The sequence below is a fragment of the Mus pahari genome, chromosome 8 (genome assembly GCF_900095145.1).
Source record: "Mus pahari chromosome 8, PAHARI_EIJ_v1.1, whole genome shotgun sequence".
Taxonomy (NCBI): Eukaryota; Metazoa; Chordata; class Mammalia; order Rodentia; family Muridae; genus Mus; species Mus pahari.
In genome coordinates this window covers 12,058,679-12,085,813 of record NC_034597.1, presented here as the reverse complement: position 1 = coordinate 12,085,813, position 27,135 = coordinate 12,058,679, and the positions used below count along the sequence as shown (strand labels likewise).

At 42.0% G+C, this 27,135-nt stretch overlaps 2 protein-coding genes across 3 annotated transcripts in view; both read left to right on the top strand.

Moving 5' to 3' along the window:
• Mss51 (MSS51 mitochondrial translational activator) overlaps positions 1-1,112 on the top strand; it is a 13,924-nt gene extending 12,812 nt beyond the window's left edge. The window contains exons 6-7 of the mRNA XM_021204074.2: positions 326-419; positions 733-1,112. Coding sequence (XP_021059733.1) covers positions 326-419; positions 733-973 — 335 coding nt within the window. The 3' untranslated portion in view covers positions 974-1,112. The remainder of the gene's footprint in view (positions 1-325; positions 420-732) is intronic.
• A 2,124-nt stretch (positions 1,113-3,236) lies between these two features.
• Anxa7 (annexin A7) lies at positions 3,237-26,363 on the top strand. Of its 2 annotated transcripts, XM_029541854.1 has the most exons (14): positions 3,237-3,340; positions 8,036-8,090; positions 9,907-10,111; positions 11,840-11,941; positions 13,395-13,459; positions 13,798-13,863; positions 15,011-15,113; positions 15,255-15,349; positions 18,180-18,293; positions 18,478-18,648; positions 20,726-20,896; positions 20,971-21,046; positions 22,712-22,824; positions 25,051-26,363. In XM_029541854.1, exons 2-14 carry the CDS (start codon positions 8,037-8,039, stop codon positions 25,171-25,173), a joined length of 1,458 nt encoding a protein of 485 aa, XP_029397714.1. In that variant the 5' UTR covers positions 3,237-3,340; position 8,036; the 3' UTR covers positions 25,174-26,363. The 2 variants fall into 2 exon arrangements, with proteins under 2 accessions (XP_029397714.1, XP_021058888.1); XM_021203229.2 differs by lacking the exon at positions 13,798-13,863 and having other exon boundaries at positions 25,051-25,476.
• The last annotated feature ends 772 nt before the right edge of the window (positions 26,364-27,135 follow it).

Here is a 27,135-nt window from a genome sequence, read left to right as displayed (position 1 = left end):
CTCTTCTCTTCTCCCCTCTCTTCTCTTCGCCCTTTGCCTGTTGGAAGCTTATGCTCTCCCTCTCAAGAGCATTAAAGCTTTGCTGCAGAAGGATCCTGTTTGTNTGNNNNGTCNTTTCTTGCTGGCGAGAAGGTAGCGCGGGACAATGATGAGCTTGGTTGATCACTTCCCATGCATATTACCTTGGATCAGAATTTTTTTATTGAAGTTCCTGATGGTGAGAACAACATGTGGGTTGAGCAGATAACATCAAAGAAATGCCCTGCTCTTAGGCTATACCTCAGCCTTTCTTCCCTCTCTTCCCATTTCCATTCTTGTTCTTCAGGTTTCCATGCCTCCCCAGGCTTGATGGAAGCTTGGCTACCTACCCTGCTGCTACTTCGTGACTATGAGATTCCAACATTGATTACTGTTTACAGGTTTTTACTTATTTCTGTTTGTGGTCTGTTTTGGACTCACTTTTTCCTTTATACAGATGCACTCATTTTGATTCCCCTTACCTGTTTGTCTTAGGAAGATGTTCTTCCTTCCTGCATGTGGCTGTTAAAAAATAAATAAAATTTGGGAATAGTCCTTTGCTACTCAGGGATTTGGTGAGACATTTGGGAGGAAAATAATAGTCCTTGCTTAGTACAGCTTTAGATAACTTTTGGGATTGATCATGAATTGCCTTGCACTTGGCAATTTCTGTTCTCACACTAAGTCGAGGGATTTTCCTTTTCTCTTCCATAGCCAACAGGAATTGGAAGCCTCTTTGCAGATTCTGGTGAACTTGGATACACACATCATTGCTTGTGGTGCTAATCCTTTCGCATCCCTCAAACCAGAACAAGTCTATTCTAATCCCAACAAGCAACCAGTATACAGCAGTGCCTACTACATCATGTTTCTTGGAAGTTCCTCCTGCCAATTAGATAAGAAGCAACTAGAAGAAAAACAAAACAAAAAAAAAAAACAGATGATTTTTCAGTAATTGAACCAAATCCTTACTGAATGCCTAGTAAATGAAAGCTTAATCAACTTACCCTGTTGATGTCAGATTTTTGCCAGCTTTGAACCCTGTTGTATGCTAAACCTTATTCACAGTTCAAATAAAGATTTTAAACCAATGGAAATTAACATTACCAGACTCATTTCTGAAATTTTTTCCCCTAGAACTGGGCATTGAACCCAGAACCTTGTACATGCTAGGCAAGTACTTTACTATTGAACTACACATTCCCAGCTCTCTTTTGTAATTTGTTATTTTTTAGCCGTTTATTTGAGACAGGGTGTTAAGTTGCTCAGGTGCCTCAGCTTCACATAGGAGTTGAAGGTGTGAAACCTGTGTAAAAGAGGAAAAAAGACCAAAGAAGACATTTATTCCTCAAAGTTACAGACTCTTGGATTTCACAAACCAAGACATTGGAAGGTTGTTATCTGGTAACGATCCATTTCCTGGTTTATAGAAGGCAGAACCTTTTTTTTTTCCTCATCTGATAAAAGGGCAATCAATCATACTTTGAATCAGGGCAGTAATCCCATACATTATGGTAGTGCTCTCTCAGCTTAGTCATCTTCCAACAGCCTTACTTCCTGATACCATAATCTTGGAGACAAAGACGTAGAAACATTAATTTTGAAGGAGATACATACATTTAAGCCATTGTAAAAATTGAAAAAAAAATCCTCACTGTTTATGAGTCATCTGATTTTTGACACGGATCGAAGGGATAAACATTTCTTTTTTTCCTTACTCTCTTTTGATTGTTTTTGAGAAAGGATTTCTCTGTGTAGCTGTCCTGGAACTTGTTCTGTAGAAAAGACTGAATATAGACCTTTCAACAAACCTTACTTTTTTGCATGTGGCTATCCAATTAAAGTTGGAGCTCCAATTCATACCCTATAAAGTGAATTTAAACTGTGTTGTGGGACATGCCTGTAATTCCAGTACAAATGCTGGTATGGCAGGAGGCTCAGGAGCTGGGAGGCTATCCTGGCTACACAGCAAGACTAAAGTCAACTAAATTGACAGTACTCGGGAAGTAGAGGAAGAAGGATCCGTTCAAGCTCATCTGTGGTAGCACAGCAAGTTTTGAGGTCCGCTTGAGCTATGTGAAGACCCAGCCTCAAACACTTTAAAATGGATCAGAGATCTAGAGAACTTCAATGCTTAGAATATATAAATCTTCTTGAATTTGTACAAAATTCCACTGCCTCCCAAGTGCACCACCACACCTGACTTACCTTATTTTAAATTTTATGTTTCAAATATCAAGTGAAAGTGCCTTGGGCCTGTGAGATGGCCCAGTGGTAAATGGGCCTTGCAGCCAAGCCTGGAAAACACAGTAGCATTCTCCGAACCTACATGGTGGAAAGGGAGCACTGTCCTCCAAGTTGTCCTCTGACCTCCATGTGTGCCCACACACAGAAATACATCTTATACAAGTAAACTTTTTTTTTTAAAAAAAACTGTAGTATAGTGGAATTGGTGTGTGCTGGGGCATGAAGGCATTTGTCTCCATGCTTGACCCAAGTGTTTACCGTGAAGCCTTATGACCTGAATTCCATCCCTGGAAATCACATGGTAGAGGAAGTGAAACAATCCCTACAAGTCATGCTCAGGCATACATAACCAAATACATTTTTGTTGTGAAAGTGAAAGCCATGGTGGAGAGCTGGCTCAGTCAGGTGCAAATGCCAACCTGTAATTCTAGCACTGGAAATGCATACATGAATCCCAGGAGCTCACTGGCCAGCCAGTCTTGCCTTACTGTCCATCAGTCCCAGTGAGACCAACCTTTAAGGAAAAAAAAAAAAAAAAAGACAAAAAACAGGTGAACATTTGGTTGACCTGTAACCTCCATTCACCACATCACTATGTCTCTCTGTGTGTTTTCATTCCATGTAAGTGCCTCAAATACTTAGTTCTATATATAGTGAGTTTAACACTAATGGACCAGTAGAACTTTGAACCCTGCTTAGTTTTGCTTACTTCAACTCCAGTTCCGTCTACCTACAGTTCTCTATAGTCACAAGAGACAAACCTGGGTGCTCAGTATCCTGAGGCCTGGAGCTCACTATCTTTGAGTCTCACTGCTCCGCCCACTTGCGCGGCTCGACCCAAAAAAGCTGCAGTTCCTTTCTACAGAAGCACCACCTGGAGTAGATCCACCTCGCTGAGATATAGACACGTGTTAAAACTAGCTGAGCCACCTGATGGGCGCAGGGTCCCGCCCGAGCTTGGGGGCGGTCCAAGCAGCTAGCACCCTCGCACCGCCCATGCGCCACGCCCTCTGGCCCTCCCTGGCTCCATATTGCAGGAAAGCGGGCTAGGGTGTGACGCTGCTTTCTTGTTCAGGTGAGGACTCGCACCCCCTCCCCTTGCTGTTCTTCCGTCGGTCAGTCAGCTCGTTCCCAGTCCCTGGTCTGGCCTTCCAGCCGTAGTCGTAGAGCCCCGCGCGTGTCCGAACGGGGTGGGCCTCCGAGTGGCGGAGACTCGGACGCGTTTCGGGGGTTTGGGGTGGGCTGGGCATGCTTTCCCCGCGTGCTGGAGGACTGGGAAGGTCTATGGGTAAATCACTCTGTTAGGCTTAGGATGGGATGCCAGGGAGCAGTAGAGTGGGATGCCAGGGAGCAGTGGTACCCCGCTTTCGGTCAGGTGGGCCGCAAGTGGAGGACTTAGGGCCGGGGGATGGCCCTGGTGAAGCTCCTTGCCAGAAGGCCATTTAACAGCTCCGAAGCTGGCTTTGGCTAGTGGCTAGACTTTTTGGTGACACAGCAAATTTAGGGGAACTTGAGGAATTTGTGCTGTGCTTAATGACACCTAGGGCAGAATTCACAAGCCTGATTGATATGTAAGCTCCGGTTCAAAATCCTTGGAAACTATTCTAGTAACAATCTAGTTTTGTTTTGTTTTGTTTTCTCTTAGACGTCCTATCAGACGTCTAGGTAAGCAAGATGCAGAGGGGAATGGGCTAAACCAGGGGACAAGTGAAAAGACGAAAGGTATTTTACTATTATTCATTACATTCCCTAATTGCTGCCAGGTGATAGCGAGCCATTCTGATAAAGTAATCTGTCCTAATTACAGTACAAGTATAATGAGCTACCGTTTAGGCAAGGAAAATATTAGAAACAAGTGGAGTAAATAATTTTGTCCCCCGTAAACTTAAACCACCTTTTAGTCCTCATGGTTAAGTAGAGGGCTACCTTCCCACGCAGAGGACTAAGCCCTGTTTCCCTGTTATTCCCAGTCAATACTTTAAATGGCCCTTCTGGAACCTAGAGCGGCTTTTGGGAAACTGTTTCTGTTCTTGCCTGGCTTAAGTCACACTTCCTGTTTCCCTTCCGTGTCCGTTCCCCAACCCAACCCTCTCTCCAGTTGAGAGACTGACATAGATCCACCCTTTTACTAGCTGACTCACTGGGTGGAGATGGTTTGGACAACCAAGATTGGATTTTCCAAGTTTTTCTAAAGGTTGTTTGTAACAGTGTTAAAGGGAAAACAAAAGCTTTGGTTCACTCTGAAGAGTCCTGTGAACTCGAGCAGAGCTGAGTAATTTGTTGAGTCACTCTAGGGTTTGTTAGCCTTTTACAAAAAGTTTAAAGTCTACTTTTTTTTTTTTTTTAAGATTTATTTATTTATATAAGTATATAGTAAGTACACTGTAGCTGTCTTCAGACACCCTGGAAGCTGGCATCAGATCTCATTACAGATGGTTGAGCCACCATGTGGTTGCTGGGATTTGAACTCAGGACCTTGAGAAGAGCAGCCAGTGCTCTTAACCGTTGAGCCATCTCTCCAGCCCTAAAGTCTACTTTTTGAAGTGATCACGTGAGCAATGTTTAAAGGGGCTAAAAGACTGTGAAAAATGAGCTGCTTTGTTGTTATACCTCCCATCCCCCCACACACACCTGCATACACTCTCCCCGTCAGGCTGCCACCCTTTTCTGCTTCCCTGACTCCTTCCTGGGAGAGAAGAAAATGGGTGTATTTCTTTAGCAGAACGCTTACGAACTATCTGTCCCATTTTCCACCTCGCTTTGTTTCATTTACCACCCGTGTGGTAGATGGTTTTATAAATGGATTTTTTAAAAGCACTTTTAGAAGGTGTATAGTTTATAGCTTCACTTTATGAATATTCATGTTTCACTTATCTCAAAGTGATGTTTAGATTATCTTGAACAACTTTTCATATTACAGATGATGCTATGATGAATAGCCTAGTACCTATATAAATGTGCATTTGTGAAGGTATTTCTGTGACCTATATGGAAATGGCACTTCATTTCTGGTACTTCATAATCTTCAAGGTGCACTGAAATTGTTTGTTTTTCATATGCTAATACCTAGATAATCTTTGCTTTATTTATTTTTGTTTTGTTTTAAAAATCTTGGTATAAGTCCTCTAGGCCCTTAAAGGTAAGATTTAATATAGTAGCTAAAATGTGCAAATAGAACTTTGTCATTGGAGTGATTCATTCTTTTATCTGAGTGTGTGCATGCATGTGTGTACAAGTTTGTGGGACTGGGTGCACATGCCATAATGTGCATATGGAGGTCAGGAAAGTCTTGGGTGTGCGTCTCTACCTACCTATCCCATACCCCAGGCTAGCTGGCCTGGATTTTCTTGGTCTCTACCTCCCATCTCACCACAGGGGTGCTGGAATTAGGCGCTACCTTGCCCAGCTTCTGGGGATCTGAATTCAGGTCTTCAGACTTCTGTAGCAAGCACTTCACAGAGTCACCGCCCCAGTCACTTCTCCCTCTCCAAGGTATACATGTGTTCTCTCTTACCCTCTCTTTCTTCCTTTCTTCCCCCCTTACTCCCTATCTCTTTCTCTCCCTGATTCCTCTTCCCCCTTCTACCTCCCTCCCACTTACCTCTGAGCTACAGTGTCAGCCTTTTTGTGACCCTAAGCATTATTTCACAAATTACTTTCAGATTTCATTTGGTCCTCTGACAGTCCTTGAGAAGCTGCAGGCTTGCCCTTACTCCTGATGGTAATCAAGAACAGAGAAGAAAAAAGGGAAAGAATTTAGCCTCTTTCTCTTTTTATGCACAGGTCTTTGGCTTTCAATTAATTGAGACCAGACTGAGTCAATTTTATTAATATCTTACTGTCTTAGTGTATGGGTGGGGGGTAATGTGTATTCATGTTTCTGCATACATGTGTGTGCTGGTGTGCACATGTAGAAGCCAGAAGCTGACATCAAACGACCTTGTGTGTTGTTCTCCACCTTATTTTTGGAGTCAGTGTCTCTCATGGAAGCTAGGTATAACTCAGGAGTGTGTGAAGAGCACTTGCTGTTCTTCCAGAAGACCTCTTCTTCTAAGTTTCCCCTGCTCACGGGGCAGCTTACAACTATCCTTAATTAACTGTAGCTCCAGAGGATCCGGCATTCTCTTCTGTTCCATGGGCCCTGGCAAGTATGTGGTATACACAGGTACACATAGAAACCAATCTTTTAAATTAGAGAAAAAAATGTTGACTATAAATTGGAGTCAGTGCCAAGGGGAGTGGAATGTTTGACCAGTAATTTTTTTTTCCCCTGATTTTAATGGGTCTGAAGCTAGGACCAGGCAGGCTAAGCACACACTCTTGAGTTATACCTCTGCAACAATGCCAGTGAGTTCTTAATTTGATACTTCAGCAGTGAATCCTTGTGGATTTTGGGTCTTAAGAGTACTTCTTGGCGGGCTGGTGAGATGGCTCAGCGGGTAAGAGTACCCGACTGCTCTTCCAAAGGTCCAGAGTTCAAATCCCAGCAACCACATGGTGGTTCATAACCATCCATAACAAGAACTGACGCCCTCTTCTGGAGTGTCTGAAGACAGCTACAGTATACTTACATATAATAAATAAATAAACCTTAAAAAAAAAAAAAAAAGAGTACTTCTTGGCAAGGGCAGCTAATGATGTCTGGGGATATTGGAAAGCTGAGACAGTATAAGCTAGAGTGTACAGGGAAGGTAGCCTTAGCAGTTACTATAGCCACTGTGTTATGGTGAGACCTGCTGCAAGGACGTGCCACGGAAATAGAACTGAAGAAGGAAAGGAGTCGTTCCCACAGATGATACAACTGCCAGGTTACGTCCTACAGTAGAATACCGGTTCATTTACATAGTGACTGTTGACAGCTAAGGGATGGATATGGTCTGGCAGTGTGAGTATGTAATTCCACACCAGGCGTGACAGCCTCCTAGCTACCTTTATTTTCCTCAGGATGCAGGGCATAAATCTCAGGGCTTCGTGCCCAGGGATCATAGGTGTGAGCTGCCATGCCTGACGCATCAGTAGTCCCTGGTTTTCTACCTCAATCTCTCATTTTTATTTTGGTGACCACCCATCACGGTTACATGCCACCCTGTTCCTTGTATTTGTCATTATGCTTTCTTGCTAGTCTGTGTCCAGCACTTCTTAGAACATTGTGTCCACCCTCAGCCACTCACTCACTCTCCGTTTGGAATAGTGTTTGAGGCCACCCTTGCTCAGTAGGGCTTCTCGAAGATCTGAGGCTTGCTGATAAGTTCAGGCTGGCCAGCCAGTGAGCCTGAAGATATGCATGTCTCCATCTCCCCAGTCACGAGGCTGTACCACCACATCTGGCTTTTTACATAATACTGGGGTTTGAACTCAGGGTATTCAAGTTCCACAGTAAGCTATTCACCAGGCTGCAGTTGGGGACTGTACAGACTGTATGGTACAGAGGATAAAAGTAAAAATTTCATAATCTTTGCTTACACCCTAAGTACTATTTATATTGTGTGTGTGTGTGTGTGACAGAGAGGATGTGTGTATGCTTCAACCATGTGTGCAAAAGTCAGAAGACAGCATGTAGGACTCATTCTTTCTGCCTACCATCTATATCTGAGATACTGAACATTGAACTCAGGTTATCATATTTCAAAGCAAGTAGTCTTAATCCACTTGAATCATCTTTGGCCTTGTTATCCACAGTTAGTGACCACCATTATACTGTGTGTATGTGTATCTTCAAAGGCCTTAAGATATACAAAAAATTACAAAGGACTTTTTGTTGTTGTTACAGAATGTCATACCCAGGCTATCCCCCAACAGGCTACCCGCCTTTCCCTGGATATCCTGTAAGTATTGCTATCAAAATACTAAAATCACTTTTATTTTTCATACAGTTGTTATATAGAAGTAGCCTGTGCCCTAGAGCAGGAGTCATGAACTCAAGTGTCCAGGGCTATAAATCAGTGAGAAAAGACAGGTGTTGTCTGAAAAATAATAGGATGTGTCATATATGGACAGCTGAGCTCTAGCCCAGTGTGGCCATGCTGGGAGGCACACCCAGTGTTGCTAGATTAGGTTAAGTAAAGACAGAAACCTGTATTTTATGTGAGCTGGCTCATGGCTTTATTGTTTGTTTTCTGAGAAAAGGTCTCACTGTGTAGTTCCAGCTGGCCTAGAATTTATATATAGGCCAAGTTGATCCCAAACTCACAGAGAACCTCGTGCCTCTCTTCTCTGGAGTGCTGGGATTAAAAGTATGCACTACCACACCTGGCTTAAGGTTTGTTTTTTAAAACTTGAAAGTTAGGTTTTAAAAATGTTAATTATTTTCTAAGCCAATGCAAACACACACACACACACATATATATATACATATATATAAGCACACATATATGTTAAGTATACACATATATACACACACAAATATATATGTATATATACACATATGTTTTGCACACACATATACACACAAATATGTATATATATACATATATGTATACATTATTGTGTATATATATGTACACACACATATATACACATATATGTGTGAATAAATATATATATATATATATATATATATATATATATATATATATATATATATATGCAAAATCCATCCTGGGAATCACTGGTTAACTTTGTGTTAGGAGGACCAAAATAACCAAGTGGGCTAGGTTTATTATTTAGTGTAGAATGCTTGTCTAGCATGTGTCAGGCTCTGGAAACAAACACACAAACAAAAACTAAGGAAACCTTGGCTTGGCTAAATTACAGATCAGAGCACCTGGAATTGGTGATAGCTTTACTACTCTGGGGGCTAAGTTCATAATTGAGGCTACTAAAAAGTATGTTACACTATTACTCTATCCTGGGGAGAATAGAAGAAGGGCCTCTGCAGGTGAATGATAGTGTGTCTGTCTTCACGCAAGCTAAATATATAGTTTTAAAGGAGAATTATGAATATATTCTTAGGTCCCTGTGTATGAAGCTAGACTGTAGCAATCAATTTAGTCTTTGCAGAAGTAGACAACCCTAACATGTCTGTGATGTAATACAAAAAATAAAATTTTATTTTTGCTTGCTTCAAGTCTCCTGGAGGTCAGTCATGGAGTATTGAGTAGTGTAGAGTGGAAGTCTTGTGTGTGGCATTCTGGGTTCCCAGGCTCTGTTGACTCCCTAGGATGGAGGAGAGGGTCTTCATCACATTTCCATGGGCCACGCCAGTGAAGGAATTTGTCAGCTTGGTTAGTTGGTCCTGAGAATTTAAGGTTTGATGAGAATAGATGTGATAGTACACGCCTATGATCACAGTACTCAGAGCTGGAAACAAGAGGAGAAGTTAGAGTGGAGCCTGACCATGTATTGTAAGGCCATACAGAGAGACCAGGGGAAGGGGAGAGAGAGCTCGCCAGCTGGTGCTGGTTCCTGGAGAGAAATGGACTGCTCTTGTCCGCCTCACATAGAATTGATTTTTAACTGAGTTCTGATAAAAATCCTGACAAAGTGGGATAGAATTGATAAAGTTAATAAGATAGCAGAAATGATACATTGTGGGGGGTTTTTTTTAGAGATGGGGGGATACCTGAATACTCTTTGTTCTTTTTAAGTGGGTCCTATATTTCTACGATTCTGTCCATTTGTACACGTTTCTAATTTTTCCAGCCTGCAGGTCAGGAGTCATCTTTTCCCACTACGGGTCAGTATCCATACCCTAGTGGCTTTCCACCAATGGGAGGAGGTGCTTACCCACCAGCACCAAGTGGTGGCTACCCAGGAGCTGGAGGCTACCCTGCACCTGGAGGTTATCCAGCCCCTGGGGGCTATCCTGGAGCCCTAAGTCCAGGGGGTCCTCCAGCCTACCCTGGAGGTAAGTTATGACTTGAGATTTATTGAAGTGTTGTGTTTTATCCGTCCCTTACTCTCTTCATTATTTCCTGTATTGTGAGAGTTCAGAGTTACTCTAAGTTAGCCATTGAGAGCTAAAACTTAGGTAGTAAGCTCAGGTGATGAAGATTCTTAAGTTTTGGAGAGCTGGGAGACTAGAATATTCTCCTGTGATCAGGAATTGTAAAGTTCTTGATAATGAATGGCCTTATGAAAAAACATAAAAACACTACTTGATCATTATTGATCTTAACTGATTGAGAGGGACTAGAGCGGTGGGTCTCAACCTTCCTAATGCTGCTATCTCTAATACAGTTCCTCATATTGTGGTGACTCACCCAACCATAAAATTATTTTTGTTGCTACTTCATAACTATAATTTTGCTACTGTTAGGAATCGTAATGTAAATATTTTTGGTGATAGAAGTTTGCCAAAGGGGTCTCAACCCACAGGTTGAGAATGTCTGGGCTGGAGCAATGTCCTTAGTGGGTAAAAGCAGTGACTGCTTCCAGAGGACCTGGCTTAGGTTCCAGCAGCCACATAGCAGCTCACAGCTGTCTGTGCCACTATTTCCAGAGGCTCTGACACCCTCTTTCAGCCTCCTAGAGCATTACATGAGTATAGTGCATTGATGCACCCACAAAACACATGTGTACACAAAGTAACTAAATCTTAAAAAAAAAAAAAAGAAAGAAAAGAAAAAAAAAAGACAAGCAGAAACTTTAAATGGCTTGGTCTTTAGGTCTTAGGACCACTTAATCCAAAGACGTAAGGAAAACACTGTAGGGCTGGAAAGATGACTCAACAGTTAAGAGCACTTGCTGTTCTTGCAGAAGATCTGGTTTCCATTCCCAGCACTCACATCCATAACTCCATTTCCAGGGAATATACTGTTTTCTTCTGACTCTGAGGGCACCAAGTATGCATGTGGTGCACATACATACATGCAGGCAAAACACTTACCCACAAAACAAAAGGAACAAATCTAATTTTAAAAAGGTTTTTTTTTTTTTTTTTAACTCACTATAGTGGTTTCCATGGTTACTAAAGTTACTAAAGAAGTTAAATATACTAAAACTTTTGGTTTTTTTTAAGCCAGGGTTTCTCTGTATATCCTGGCAGTTCTGGCGCTCACTCTGTAGACCAGCCTAGTCTAGACTCAGAGATCCACCTGCCTCTGCCTCCCAAGTACTGGGATCATGAGCCCAGGTTATACTAAAACTTTTAAAACTCAGTTTAAATTTGTTTTATGTTTCTGTATGTACATATGTGTACTTATATGTGTACCCATGAGTGCCATGGTATGTTTGTATAGGTCAGAATCAGTTCTGTTCTTCCACCATTTTGGTTCTGGGGACCAATTTAGTTGGCTAGGCTTGGCAACAAGTGCTTTTCCCTACTGAGTGTCTCACCCACCCTTGAAGGTAATTCCAGTGTGTTGTGAGTTGATGACACGTTGAATACACACATGGGGTGACTGTTACAGCATTACTGACATGTATTTTCCACTGATAACAGACAACATTTTTCTTAAATATTCTCTGTATTACAAGACTTGCATTTTTTTGAGACAAGTGCATCCCAGAGTGACTTGTGGCTCACTTGTAGCTCAGGCTGGCCATCAGCTCATGGCAGTCCTGAGTGTTGAGATTACCACACGTGGCTCTTCAGTATAGCTTATTAAAATGTTGTTTTTCTAAATTTCTCCAGGCCCAGGCTTTGGGGCCCCACCCGGTGGAGCAGGCTTTTCTGGCTATCCACAGCCACCTGCACAGTCTTATGGTGGCGGACCAGCCCAGGTCCCAGTACCAGGTACGGCCCAGCTGTCTAGAGAGAAGCCATGTCATGATTCTGTGAGCTTTTCAGTTGTCAAGCAGTCTTAGATGATATTTGAGATAGTCTTCAGGGAATGTTTATATAATTCTGTAAATAATGTTAAGTAGATAGTCTCAATTTGATATGAGATCATAATCAGTAAAATGGAGGTGATGAATAATTTTTTTTTTCCATTAACTAGTCTCTCCTAAAGCCAAAAACAAGTTTTTGAAGGAACCATCTCCAGGATTCTATTCTGACAAATTCCAGATGAAATCAGAATTGAATTTAGTTCAAGCTTTTATTTTGTTTTGTTTTAAGATGGAGAGGAGCTAAATAAACAGATGGCTCAGCAGTTGAAAGCATGTATGGTTCTTGTAGAGGACCTGAGTTTGCCCAACACCAGCATCAGGCTGCCTATAGCCACCTCTAACTCCACTTCCAGGGATCCTACACATCAGGCCTCTACAGGCACCTATGTACTTATATACATAATTAAAAATAAAGCCTGTAAAAGATATAATACTTGTTTAGGATCTTATTAAAATATGTATGAGACCCAATTTGATTTTTCATTTAATAAATCAGTATTGGAAAGATTGGGGCTGGAGAGATGGTTTAGTGGGTTAAGAACACTGGCTACTCTTAAGGCAAACCTTAGTTCAATTCCCAGCACTCACATAGTGGCTCAGTTTCAGGGGATCTGACACTATTCTGGCCTCTGCTGCCAGAAAGCACCCATGTATTGCACAGACATACATCAAAACACTCATACACAAAACATGAAATTAAATATTAAGTTACATTCTTTTAAAAAAACTTAAAAATGAAACAAAAGATTATCCTATGAAGATTATGGGATTGGGAAGGGCTTATTTCTTTGCTTGTTTTGAGACTGGGTCTCATCCATGCTGTCTTGGAACTTTTTTTGTAGAACAGTCTGGTATCAACCTCACAGAGGTCCACCTGCCTCTACCTCCAGAGTGCTGAAATAAAAGGTGTGCACGGCCACACCCAGCCAGGATCATTTTTTTTAAGAAATCATATGAGCTATCATTGTCGTCCCTATTCTTCATGAGAGAAAACCACAGCGAAGTCAGAAAAACTAGCATGTTCCTTCGGTTAGCCAGAGGCAGCCAGGAAGTGTCTGGGATTAACAGTGTGAGCCACCGAGCCTGAAGAAAAGATTAAGAGGCACAGTGGAAGAAGAATGAAAGAGACATGTGACATGTGTATATGACGTCAAAACACAGTGTGGTTGTTTGGAGGGGCACCGATGTGAACAAAGAACAGTGACTGCATGTGCAGAAAGATGTACCGAAACCTACTGTTCTAATGTACCTTAAAATGTCGCTTATCCCAGTAGTAGCATGTGGATGCTGTTCCGCTTCTGTGCTCAATATAAATGGTTTGCTGTGGCCTGTGTTTGTTGTTTGCTTCCAACATACAGGTGGCTTTCCTGGAGGACAGATGCCGTCTCAGTACCCTGGAGGACAAGGTCCCTACCCGAGTCAGGTACTTTGGCTTCTGCCTCCTTGTGCATACCTTCTACTTTTAAAGTTAATGTGGGTACCTGGAACTCATGGTGCTGAGGGGCTGTGCCACACTGCTGTGACCCATCTGTGTTAAGTAGTGTCTGATACATTTGGTAAGAGCAGTCTCCATCCTTCTCACAGGTGATAATGTCCCTCCATCCTAGAGGATATGTGCGTGCCTGCTGCATTGATTGTAGCTTCTCTGCCCTTAGTGATTACAGCTGCGACCTTGGGTGGTGGGTGGTCAATATGTCTCAGACTTATGAAGGTGGTTTTGTTTTCTGTTCTGCCTTTTATAACTTTCCACTCTTCTTTCAGATCAATACAGAATCCTTTTCTTCCTATCCTGCTTTCTCCCCTGTTTCTTTGGATTATAGCAGTGATGTGAGTAAGGACTGCTTACTAATACTAATCCTAGCTCCTCTATGTATGCCAGCATGTGTTCCAGGAACTCACTGTGTAGACCAAACTGGCCTTGAACTTAGACTGATCTCTACTGTTATGTCTTACTAGGGTTGTATTTCCCCTCGATGCTTGGCAGAACTTTAACCATGGTAGCTAATTTAGTCTGCTGAACTGATTTCTCAATAGCCCTCTAAGGTTCCTCATATTTGAAATCCTCTCCTCACCTCTCTCTATATAGGTCTCTATCTTCATTGTTTTATACATTGCTCTATTCTTCTTCTATGTTCTGTGCAAATTACAGGAACAAAATTGCTAACCTTGGATCCTTCCCTTTATCTTGACCTTTATAAACTAATGAAGGTCTGGCCCTTTCCCGCTCGCCTTCAGCCAGGGTAGGCGAAGGACTGCTGCGCTGGGAAAGAGGCTCCTCCGTTGTCCTGTTGGGTTTTGGTCAGGTTAACCCATCTCTCTAGACCTTTTTTTCTCTTTAATTAAGAAAATTTAAGCTCGGCGTGGTGGCACATGCATAGTATACCACCTCACTTCTACTTTGTGCTTTTCTCACCATTATACAAAATGTTTATTTCATATCCTGGCAAATAAATAGACCCCATATAGGAAATGGAAAGAGATTATCCATTGCTAGTGTGAAAATTCTCTTGGGCACTCATGTCTACATCACTAATGTTTTTTTTTTTTTTCTTAAAATCAAATGCTATCACTCATGCCTTCTATCTTTTATTTACTTTAATTTTTTATTTTTTATTCTTATACATTACAGCCTGACTGCAGTTTCCTCTCCCCCTACCCCTATCATGTCTTCTTGTTTGGGATCAATCTCTATCTCCCCTTTTCTGTCAAAAAGGAAGCTAAGGCACAAGAGGGTTGTAACTTTAATCTCACGAGTTTGACTCATGTCTCATGCCAGTTTGGTGTGTGGCTATTAGTGGGAGACAAGTATGTTTGGAAGGAGGCTGGATCTGTCTCTTCAATGAGGCCTGGTAATACATCTCATATCCTTGCACTAAAACCCTTGCATACAGATGATAACTGGATGAAGTCTCCACGTTGCCTTATTGTCCAAGCCAAGTCCTTACTTGAATTTTACACCTTTTGTTGTTATCAGCCTGCTGCGATGATTCAGGGCACCCAAGGAACAATCCGCCCAGCCTCCAACTTTGATGCTATGAGAGATGCAGAAATTCTCCGAAAAGCAATGAAAGGGTTTGGTAAGGAAAATGGATTGTCTTTTCACACCTATAAGGAAAGTCTGCGTCATAGTCAAAGTCCTTTGTCAACTCGTACCTTGGTGACATCTGGTGCCCTGGGAAGCATTTTCATCCTTACATAAATATCTATGACTCTTCCAGGGACAGACGAGCAAGCAATTGTGGATGTTGTGTCTAATCGTTCCAATGACCAGAGGCAACAAATCAAAGCAGCTTTTAAGACCATGTATGGCAAGGTATGCGTTTTCCCATTTAGTGAGAACAGCAGGGTCTACCAGGTGTACATTCATGTCAGACTCAACACTGTATTTTTACTAATACTGAGGGGGGATGGACAGATGAATGGACTTCACAGGCTCCAGTGTGGTCCTGGCTACCTCCCCAGCAGCGTGCCCCAAATACTTGCTGTTTTTCCTGGCCCTGTGCTCATGGTCCATCTCTCTTCTTTTCCTCTCACTTCGCCACCCCCAACCAGATAACTCAAAATCCACCTACCACTAATCCCTCCAGTAACTGGCTATAGCTGATTCTATTTAATCAATAGTGTTAAGTCAAGGAACAAGGTGTGAACAACCAAGCCTATACCTTGCAGGTACAGAATTTAGCATTGCAGTACATAGCAGCAGCCCAGACCTCAGCACTCCAGTGTTAGGATCTCTGCACTCTTGAGAGCACTCCCTCTTCCCACCTCATACTGAATCTTTTATGTAATAGTTTCAGGAAACAGATATGATCCCAGCAAGATCTGCTCCTTACGTAGACCCTGTTTCTTCGCAGCCATTGGTGATCTTCCACTGTTTTCTTCCCTCTGAACATGTCTTATGGTATAATTATATGGAACTGGTCTTTTATACTTCTGTGTGAGCACACGCTGTGCTCCTGGATTATTATATGTTTCCTCTCTTTCTGCATGGTATGCAACTTTTTCAAGATCTGGCTTTAAATATCAGCTACCGTGTGTCTCTCATTAAATGGAATAGCATTTGGCTGGTCCTTCCACTCAGGTCCCACGACGATTCTTTAAAATCTGTGCTATTACTGGCCTCACTGCTAACTCTCAAAACCTGTGTGCTTCCTTTGCAAAAACCATGTCATGTGGTCTTCTCTATGTTCCAGTAGCAGGTGTGTTATGAATAAGTATTTGTTGAATGGGTGATCAGTGACTAAATGCAGCAAAATTTTGGGCAAAAAAATGCCATTGTTCCTCAGATATAATGGGGAGAAGTGGCTAGGTTTTCATTTGTACAAGAGTCCTAAACTTCCCTAACATCATCTGCTACCACCTGCTTACTGTCCACCAGCTTTGTCCAGCCTGTTTTCCTCTGCCCAGTTCAGACACACTTTTATCAGTAGTAGTAGTAGTAGTAGTAGTAGTAATAGTAGTAGTAGTAAATTTTATTTATTATGTGTGCATCTGAGCCTCCTTGCCAGGCTTTTTTTTCTTCTTCTACTTCATCTTCATTTATTTATGTATTCTTCCTCTGTGGATGTGGATGGATGGATGGATAGATGTGGATGTGTACACACATGCCACATTGCACATGGGTAACTATTACTGGGATGGGTTCTCCTTCCACGTGGGAAGGCAGGGCTGGACCTGATTGCAGACCGTGGAGGAGTGCTGCTTACTGGTCTGCTCCCCATAGCTTGCCTACTGTGCGCACATACACAGCCCAGGACCACGTGCCCAGTGGTGGCACTACCTGAAGTGAGCCATCCTACATTCATCATTAAATGATGAATCAAGAAAATGCCTTCCAGCCAGGCAGTGGTGGCACACACCTTTAATCCCAGCACTTGGGAGGCAGAGGCCGGCAGATTTCTGAGTTTGAGGCCAGTCTGGTCTACAGAGTGAGTTCCAGGACGGCCAGGGCTGCACAGAGAAACCCTGTCTCGAAAAGCCAAAAAAAAAAAAAAAAAAAAAACCTAACTAGTCTATTAATAACCAGATAAATGCCCCATGACTTGACAACTAAGTCTTGCTCTGTCTCGTGTGTCCTTCGGTGACATGCTCATGGTCTATTTCTCATAGTAGCCACCTCCTCTCTCCTACCTTCTGAGACCTCCCCTCCGCCCCCAGGTCCATCTCGAGTCTTCCTATCCTCTGCTCAATCATGGAATCTAGTCTTTTATTAACCAATCAGAGATTATTGGGCAGCATTCTTTACAGCACATTGGTTAATACAATGCCCTAAGATTAGGCTGCAGTCTGGACAGTGGCATAGAGCTCAACTTCTGAAAACACAGTGCACAAAACTAACCATAGAGTGCAGTTTGCTTTATGCCATCTTTTTAGATATTTATCTTCTCAGTAAGACCAAGATAAAAGTGATTTCTACTTCTTTATAGAGCCAAAAATATTTTCTTATACTAAGTAAATATCTGCTTATTTTATATTTTTACATATATTTATTTATTTATTTATTTTTGTGCGGGTAGCTATATATGAGTATGGGTGTGTACATGTGATCATACATATATGGAAGTCAGGAGTTGGTTCTCTCTTTACACCATGTGGGCCCCAGGCAAATATCTTACCCACTCAGCATCTCACCAGCCCTCATTTTGTTATTTTGAATTATTCTTTTTCTAGCTGGACCTCTGACTTTGTATGTGGTATGGATATTCAAGTGTTTATAGACAATGAATTCACCGCTGAATTTCATTGATTTCCTCATTGCTATGTATATCCCATTCACATTTGAAAATTTGACTTTCATAGTGCCGATTCCATTTAATTTTTTTATATTTTCCTTAAAAGATTTAAGTGAGGGACTGAAGAGGTTGCTCAGTGGTTAAGAGCACTGGCTACTGTTCCAGGGGACCAGGGTTCTGTTCTCTGCACCCACACGGCAGCTCACAACCCTTTGTAACTTCAGTTCCAGGGGCTCCAGTGCCCTCTTCTGGCCTCTGCTGTCATTTCAGACATGTGTACATAGACATATATGTAGACAAATCAGCCATACACATATAAAAAAAAACTTTTAAAATTATTTTTTGTAAATGATTTATGTGAAATAAGATGCAGAAATCCTGTAAACCTCTTTCTCATATGTCATTAAACAGGATTTAATTAAAGATCTCAAGTCAGAATTGAGTGGGAATATGGAAGAATTAATCCTTGCCCTGTTCATGCCTTCTACATACTATGATGCCTGGAGCTTACGGAAGGCAATGCAGGTATGCTATCTGATTTTCTACCATGTTTTTGTATTGCTTAATATATGTAGCCTCACAAAATTTGATACTTCAGAATTTGCAGTGATAGATGAGACACAATTATTTTGTATCATTTGGAATACAGCTTGGTTATCTTCAGAGAACTTCCTTTGCTCTTGTGTAATCCTCTCCTCATTTCTTGTAGGGAGCAGGAACTCAAGAACGTGTATTGATAGAGATTTTGTGCACAAGAACAAATCAAGAAATTCGAGACATTGTTAGATGTTATCAATTAGAATTTGGACGAGACCTTGAGAAGGACATTAGGTCAGATACCTCAGGACATTTTGAACGTCTCCTCGTGTCCATGTGCCAGGTGAGTATAGTATTAATGACTGTTTGTTAGTGAAGGGAACATACATTTGTACCTGTTGCCAGGGAACATACTTTATTAGTAGTTAGTTCCTTGGATTATTGCTGTCTTTGTGGAACAACACAGAATGCAGTGGACAGATTTCTTCTAGTTATTACTGAGACTGAGTTCTGTATATCTGACTTTTGTAAGGAATAGAAAAATAACTTCTTTTAGATTTCATGAAATCAGAACCTTCCTGAGGTTCTGTGGCAAAGATGAAGTGAAGTTCATGACAGCTTAGCAGTGTCCAGTCAGTTAGTGTAGGCCACAGTGCAAGTGCCAGAGGGTGGCAGAGCCATAGGAGGAGAGGTGGGAATACATAAGAGTACTGCAGTTGGTGTAAGTGTGAGCTTTCCCAAATGTGCCCCAGTTTCCGAATAACAAAGGCTTAATTACTTATGAGTAAATGTGTATGCCATAAGCTTGGGCTTGTTCCCTAACTCGCTCATAACTTATGTAATCCATTAAACTATTCTATGTTTGCCACATGGCTGGTTACCTCTCAGTTTCGTGTCTGTCTCCTCAGAGTTTCTATCTTTCTACCAGCGCCCTCCCCACCTTATTAGCCCTGCCTTTTGCTAGTAGACCATCAGCGTTTTATTAACAGGTGATGCTTCCACGAAGTGCACAAGACATTCTCTCTACAGCTGGCATCTACCTTATGATTTCCCAGGTATTTAGAGAGACAACAGGAAAAACTCCAAGAGGGTATTTGGAATAGTATTAAAAAGAGGAAGATGAGGCTGATGTATTTGACAGACACACAAAAGACTAACCCACTGGTTGAGTATCAGGAGTGCCTGCCTGCCTGCCTGCCTGCCTGTATACAATACGACAGGATCTCAAGGGACCTAGATGTGGAGGAGGGACTCTGAGGAGCCGTGGAGAGAGAGCTACAGAGAGCATACAAGATGTGTTGTGGGTATGGGATCGTGCGCAAAGCTGGAGCTACAAAAATGAGAAAAGGAAAATGTCGGAAAGACTGAATTCACATAGACAGAGCTGTTGAGTGCAAAGCAGAAGAGGTGGTTAGGATTCAAGAATAGCAGGGGCACAGGCAGGGGTGTTGAGTGCAAAGCTGGAGGGTCTCAGTTGGGTTGTCTTTATGCAGTGGCCCATCCATTCTTTTCTCTGGTGGGAAAAGAGAAGTCACTTCTTAGAAAATGGAGACTATATTATGTACTTAAACCCAAGAGACAATTTGAAGTTTCTTCTCTGAGTACCTTTAAAATACTCTTACTTTTATTGTGTGTTTGCAAGAGAATGCTAGAGGTTGCAGGCCTGGGCTCTGAGCTTCAGCCACCTTTGGAACACATTTTCCTGTGTTATGTTCAGTTACCCTTTGGAGTATGACTGTACCCTTTCTCATGCCAAGTACTTCTCAAAAGAGACATCTCTAGCTTTGAGAAGCATCTTCCCATTTTGTCCCTCAGATGGGCAGTAGGACTTGCCCTCTTCCAAACCCTCATACGTCAATTTTATCAAGTCTTCATGGTAAATTCATTTTGTTTTTGTTTTTGTTTTCTTTTGTTTCTGTTCTTGGGATTGAATCTAGGGGTTCATTCATGCAGGGCAAACTGCCCACCACTAAGCTACATTCAGCCCACATAATAAATATGTGTATAATAACAATGTAGTTAGATCTGAAATCTTTCATAGTCCCTTCTTAGAGTGAAGTGCCTGGTACAAATCAAGTGCTTGCTACTTTACAATTTTATAGGAATGGAACTCTACAGAGCGTTTTGTTCTCAAATCCCAGCCAAAGAGAGTTACCCTTTTTTCATTTGAGAGATAGTTTATACTCCCTTCCTTGTTAAAGACATCTTGTTGTAATTTAGCACTCAAAGCTCTGAAGCCCTCACTTTAACCTTACAAAACCATGACCATACATTCCAAAGTACAAAACTAAGTGTCATGGAATAGTGATTTGGAAAGGCAGGGACCTCGTGGCAGACTTGATGCAGTCGCGTTTGATAAATCCCAAAGTGACTAGATTGGAGAAAGAATTTCATCTCTAATTCCTGCCTTCCTCTCGCAGGGAAACCGTGACGAGAGCCAGAGTGTGAACCACCAGATGGCCCAGGAGGACGCTCAGCGTCTCTATCAGGCTGGGGAGGGGAGGCTGGGAACAGATGAATCCTGTTTCAACATGATTCTCGCTACAAGAAGCTTCCCTCAGCTGAAGGCCACCATGGAGGCTTATTCCAGGGTAGGTTTTAACTCTTCTGAAGATGTGCTGTTAATTAAGACGAAAATGCTTAACTCTGACATTTTTGTTTGCAGATGGCTAATCGAGATTTGCTAAGCAGTGTAAGCCGAGAATTTTCTGGATACGTTGAAAGTGGTTTGAAGACCATCTGTAAGACACTTTTGCACTCTATCTTATTTATTTTTCATTGAATGGTTACAGTTGCTATAGTATCCCCAGAATCTGTTAAGGCAGAAACTGAGTGAATCCTGTATTTTTTTTTAAAGATTTATTCTATTTATATGAGTACACTGTAGCTGTCTTCAGACACACCAGAAGAGGGCATCGGATCCCATTATAGATGGTGGTGAGCCACCATGTGGTTGCTGGGAATTGAACTCAGGACCTCTGGAAGAGCAGCCCGTGTTCTTAACCACTGAGCCATCTCTCCAGCCCATGAATCCTGTATTTTGTATAAGATTCTATGAGTGATTGATGGTGTGACCAAAAGGATTGATTGTCTGTTTGTTTAAGCTGATTTGGCTTTCATTTGTATATCTTTGTTGAGTACTGCAAGAAGACCCCAGTATATCATAGACCTTTTAATGAATGAGAAAGCCCCAAGGAACTAAAAGTACTACCACAAAACATCTTTGTTTTAATGTAAAATTAATACATAATTTACTTATTTATTGAGACAGGATTTCATGCTGTAGATCTGGTTGGCCTCAAACTCACAAAGATCCACCTGCCTCTACCTCCTAAGTGCTGGGGTTAATCGCATGCACTCCATGTATATATAGCACACTAAGCATCATTTTGAGCCCTCAGAACATACCATACTATTAATAAACACAGTGAGTGAGACTGTTTAATATGTTTCTGGTGCCCTGACACCTAGATGTGTGGGAATTCTGTCCACAGATACAAGAATAAGAGTATTACTGACACCTTGGTGCTCACAGTGGGGTGCCTGAAATGTGACTGCACTAACTGGGGCTAACATGATATAATGCACGCTGTGTGCCCTCTGCCATCTGTGGGCACTCACTTTGCTAAGTAACTTTCCAGTGACTCAGAGTTCCAAATGCTATTTTCAAATCTTGGACAATCTGTTTTCTCTTCAACTATATTCGTAGCTTTTTCTCAGCCAAATGAGATTGTGTGTGTATGTGTATGGTGATGAGACTTGAACCTAGGACCTTATGCATGCTAAAACCCTACCACTGAGTCATCCCCAGCCCCCAAATGGTACTCTTATGTTTTTAAATTTAACTCTCACTGTGTGTGAGTGTGTGATATGTGTGTTATGGACATATGCATGCCGTGGCACACATGGAAAATAGCAGACATTTCATGGAGGTGATTCTTGCCTTCAGCTGTAAGTGGATCTGAGGGATGGGCTTCAGGACTTTTACAAGCACTTCACCTGCTGAGTCCTCCTGGCTCTAGAAATTACATTTTTAATGTGAAGAGTTCAGATTTCTGACGTTTCTTTTAGTAAGATGTTACTTAATCTGGGATACACTTCCTAAAGACTTCCATATTGGAAAATGTAAAGACTCTACGTCAGTGTACCTATTCATTCAAGGCAAACTGCATCTCATGATCTAAGAGAAAATAGATTTGTTAGCTAGAGGAAATCCTCTAGAATTGGAAGTTGCCTATCTTCATCTACAACAATTAATATATGCTGAGGAAAAGATTATCAACACCCTTCAGATTTCTGTTTAAAAAAAAAAAAAATCAGAGCCAGGTGTAGAGCGGTGCATGAGGCTACAGAGGTAGACTGGGTGGTCTGGCCGGGCCCTGCTCTAAAGCATGTCTGCCTTGCAGTGCAGTGTGCCCTCAACCGCCCTGCCTTCTTTGCTGAGCGACTCTACTACTCCATGAAAGGCGCTGGCACGGACGACTCCACCCTGGTCAGGATTGTGGTCACTCGAAGTGAGGTGAGGCAAGGGGACACTTTCTGTCAGCTTTTACTTCATTGGTCTTGATTATGAAACCCTTAGGAAAGATGTGTCCTCTGTGTGGGGAATTTCAGTAGTAAAACAGACTTCCGCCCTCAGGAAAGGCAGCACTAAAGCTTTTATATTTGAGAAAGCCTGTGGAGAGTATGGGTTTATGGGAGATTGCTAGTTTTTGTTTGTTTTACTTTTTTAAAAAGAGACTGAGGTCTCATTAACAGTGTCTAGACTGGCCCCAAACGCCTGGGCTGCAGTGGTCTCTTGCCTTGGCTGCATAGTAGCTAGGACTACAGACATGCATCGCTGTGTCTGGTTTGCTTTTTTGTTGGTTGATTTTTTTGCAGTGCTGGAAATCAAACCAAGGTACTTGTGCATGCTAAGCAATTACTCAGTCATTGAGCTAAGCTTCAGTCCCTAGCTTAGATAAATCCACTTGGATATCAAAGTTAGCATCCTTATTAATTACAAAATAACCTTTAAATTCATCAGTTTTTTACTTTTACTTTTTTAGTTTGCTTTGAGGTTTGGGTTTCTAGGGGGGTGTTGTTGTTTTGTTTTGTTTTGTTTTCCAAGACATGATTTTTCTATGTAGCCCTGGCTGTCCTGGAACTCACTTTATAGACCAGGCTGACCTAGAATTAACAGAGATCTGCCTGCTTCTGCTTCCCTAGTGCTGGGATTAAAGGTGTGCGCCACCATGTCTAGCTTAATTTTTTTTTTATTTTTTGGGTTTTCAAGACAGGGTTTCTCTGTGTAGCCCTGGCTGTCCTGGAACTCACTCTGTAGACCAGGCTGGCCTTGAATTCAGAAATCCACCTGCCTCTGCCTCCCAAGTGCTGGGATTAAAGGCCTGCGCCACCATGCCCGGCTCCCAGCTTAATATTTTTAATTGAATGCAAACATTATTAAATAATACTATTGGAGGTAGATTTGTTTGTGGGGGACAAACAAAATTTGGTTATTTGTTTTGTTTGAGATGGGGTTTCTTTACATAGCCATAGAACTCAATATGTAGACCAGGCTGATCTCAAACATACAAAGGTCTTCTTGCTTCTTGAGTGCTGAGATTAAAGGCATGCATTACCACAACCAGCTTAAAATTTGGGTATATTTAAATCCTTGATGTGTGTTTATTCTTACACCTAAATTCTCTAAGCAGAATCTATTGTATTTTTGTTTGTTTGTTTGTTTTTGTTTGTTTGTTTTGAGACAGGGTTTCTCTTTGTAGCCCTGGCTGTCTTGGAACTTACTCTGTAGACCAGGCTGGCCTCAAACTCAGAAATCCGCCTGCCTCTGCCTCCTGAGTGCTGGGATTAAAGGCGTGCGTCACCACGCCCAGCCCAGAATCTATTCTGAAATTGCAATAAAATATACATAATAAAATTTACTGTTCCAACCATTTTTTAAGTGTACTGTGGTGGTAAATACAGTCACATTGTTGTACAGTGTCACATCATCTAGAACTTTTTACATCTTGCAAAACTGAAAATTTATACTCATGAAACAGCCACCCTCTGCCCTTTTGTCCTGCGTTGATAACACTAGGTTCCCCAGGTAGATGGAATCATAGAGCATTGTTGAGACTGAGTTCTTTCACTCAATCTAGGCTTTACAGAATTCCTGGCTGCATCGTATGTTGGAAGTTGAATTTTAGGGCAGCATACCAACCCACCATATCTGTGTACGACTGTCTGTCTGTGTATACTTGTCTTGCTTCTGCCTCTTGTGTTTGACGAATGATGCTGCTATGCTTGTGGTGCACGATAATCCCTTCAAGTCCCTGCTACTTCGTTTGGAAATTTAGCAAGAAATGGAGTTGCTCGATGACGCTGTAATTTTGTAGAACCGCCATTTTAAACACCATACAGTTTTTCACAGTAACTACCCATCTTACATTCCCATTAGGAATGTACAGGTGTTTCCATTTCTTGGCATCTTTACCAACACTCACTATATTATTAATATTATATAAAGCTGTTCTGTTATCAGATAACTAGTATTTGGGGAATAGCAGATGATTCTTATATCGCATCTCTCCAGTGCTCTCTGTGGCAAATGAGATCTTCAGAGGAGACGTCAGCACTAGTGTGAATGAGATGGAATGTCAGGCATTTGCTGTTTGTCCTCCCCCATTCTGATTGTTATATAGTATTAAGACAACAAAAGCATTTTAACAGATTTTTTTTTCCATCCTGATATTTCTTACAGATTGACCTTGTTCAGATAAAACAGATGTTCACCCAGATGTATCAGAAGACCCTAAGCACAATGATTGCAAGTGACACGAGTGGAGATTACAGGAAGCTGCTCCTGGCCATTGTTGGCCAGTGAGAAGGGTCCTTTTTCCCTTTAAGGAATGAAGCTCTTCAGGGCCTATCCTTCCATGCAACGAGACCTGCATGCAGCCATGTCAGATACCACCTGACCAGAGTAGTTTTCCACTGAGGACTGTCAAGGGGTGTGCTGGGTTTGCACATGTTACTGCCTTAATTCTAATGTTATTTTTTTTTCTGTATCCAATCAGTGTAAAAGCCATATCAATGACGTAGTAATGTAATATTTGTAAAGCTTTGCTCTCACTGCTTTTATTTTAATCCAGATTTCAAATTGAATAAAAGTCACAGCAATCTCTAATTTTTTGTGTAATGTTAAAAGAATGAGAGAATGAGAACGGAGTTTGTTAAAACACGCTGTTCTGGTTTGATCACAGAGTGTGATTTTCAGCTCAGGAATAAGCCACAGTAACTCAGGTGGATGGCTGAAGTTTCCTGGTACAAGTGGAATAAAACCCACTCTCAGCTAGTAGTAGTGTAGGACTGACAGGCCGTGTGGTGCCCACCTAAGTAACAGTCTATGCAAGCACGATCTTAACTCTGGAGGCTCTGGAGACTTCAGTGGTGTTCTTGAGACCCCTTTGCATCCCAGGGCCAGCTGGTGCCAGCTGTTAGTAATGAATCCCACTGTGTGGTGGGAGTGCCTTGTGGACCACCACACACCTCTGACAGTGACGTCCTGTGCAAGGCTGGCCCTCTAAGCCACAGAGACCCTGGATGTTACATTATCATGGTAACCAAAATGCTCCTGAGGCCATCAGGAGCTTAACTGGCAGCTCAGGAAAGATGCCTCCTCCTCCTCCTCCTCCACTTCCTCTTCCTCCCCCTCCTCCTCCACAGCCCAGGCCCGTGAGTAACCTGATTACTTTTGTGTTTCTACCCAGTTCCCATGGATGAGGACAAAAGCAAGCCCCTTCCTGCATTTAATTGTCACAGGGAAGATCACTTATAAAAGCCTCTGTCTCCTATCTTTTACAAACAGACTCTATGTGCACGAGCGTTTGCCTGCAGACATGCATATGCACCCAACCACTTGCATGCCTATTTTTCTCTCAGAGACCAGGAGAGGGTGTTGGAAACCCTAAAATGGAAGCTATAGATGCTTGTAAACTATTCTGTGAGTGCTGGTATCTGAACCCAGGTACTCTGTGCTTAGTTTATTAGAGTAGAAAAGTAAAAAGCTATAGTCTGAGCTTTAAATTTTTAAGTGTTTAAACAGTAAGTTTGGTCTTGTGACTTTACAGAAACAATAAAATTGTACAATACTTCTTTAAAACCACAGCTCTTTTGACCTAGAGTAATTTGTATGTTTTTTAAACAAACTTATTTTTATGGATATAATCTTTTGCCTATATGTATGTCTGTGTACCCTGCATGCCTGGTGCCTGAAGAATCCAGAAGAGGGCATTAGAGATCCTAAAAATAGAGTTAGAGATGGTTGTGAGCTGCCATGTGAGTACTGGAACCTGAACCTAGGTCCTCTGGAAGATCAAGCAGTGATCTTAATAATCACAATGCCAACTTTCCAGCTCCTCAGTTGTGTATTTTGGTGGTTGTTGTTTTTTAAAGATTTATTTATTTTATGTATATGAGTTCACTGTAGCTGTCTTCAGACACACAAGAAGAGGGCATCAGAGCCAGGTGTAGTGGCGCATGCCTTTAATCCCAGCACTCGGGAGGCAGAGGCAGGGGGATTTCTGAGGAGGCCAGCCTGGTCTACAGAGTGACGTTTAAGACAGCCACAGCTACATAGAGAAACCATGCCTTTAATCCCAGCACTCGGGAGGCAGAGGCAGGTGGATTTCTGAGTTCGAGGACAGCCAGGGCTATACAGAGAAACCCTGTCTCGAAAAAAGAGAAAAAGAAGAGGGCATCAGATCCCATGATTATAAAGCACCATATTAAGCCACCATGTGGTTGCTGCGAATTGAACTCAGGTCCTCTGGAAGAGCAGTCAGCG

Excerpts from the sequence above, each read along its gene's own strand:
- Anxa7 (XM_029541854.1), top strand. The coding sequence starts at position 8,037 with ATGTCATACCCAGGCTATCCCCCAACAGGCTACCCGCCTTTCCCTGGA. Across the intron at positions 8,091-9,906 it reads CGCCTTTCCCTGGATATCCT|CCTGCAGGTCAGGAGTCATC; the intron begins GTAAGTATTGCT and ends TAATTTTTCCAG. Across the intron at positions 11,942-13,394 it reads AGCCCAGGTCCCAGTACCAG|GTGGCTTTCCTGGAGGACAG; the intron begins GTACGGCCCAGC and ends TCCAACATACAG.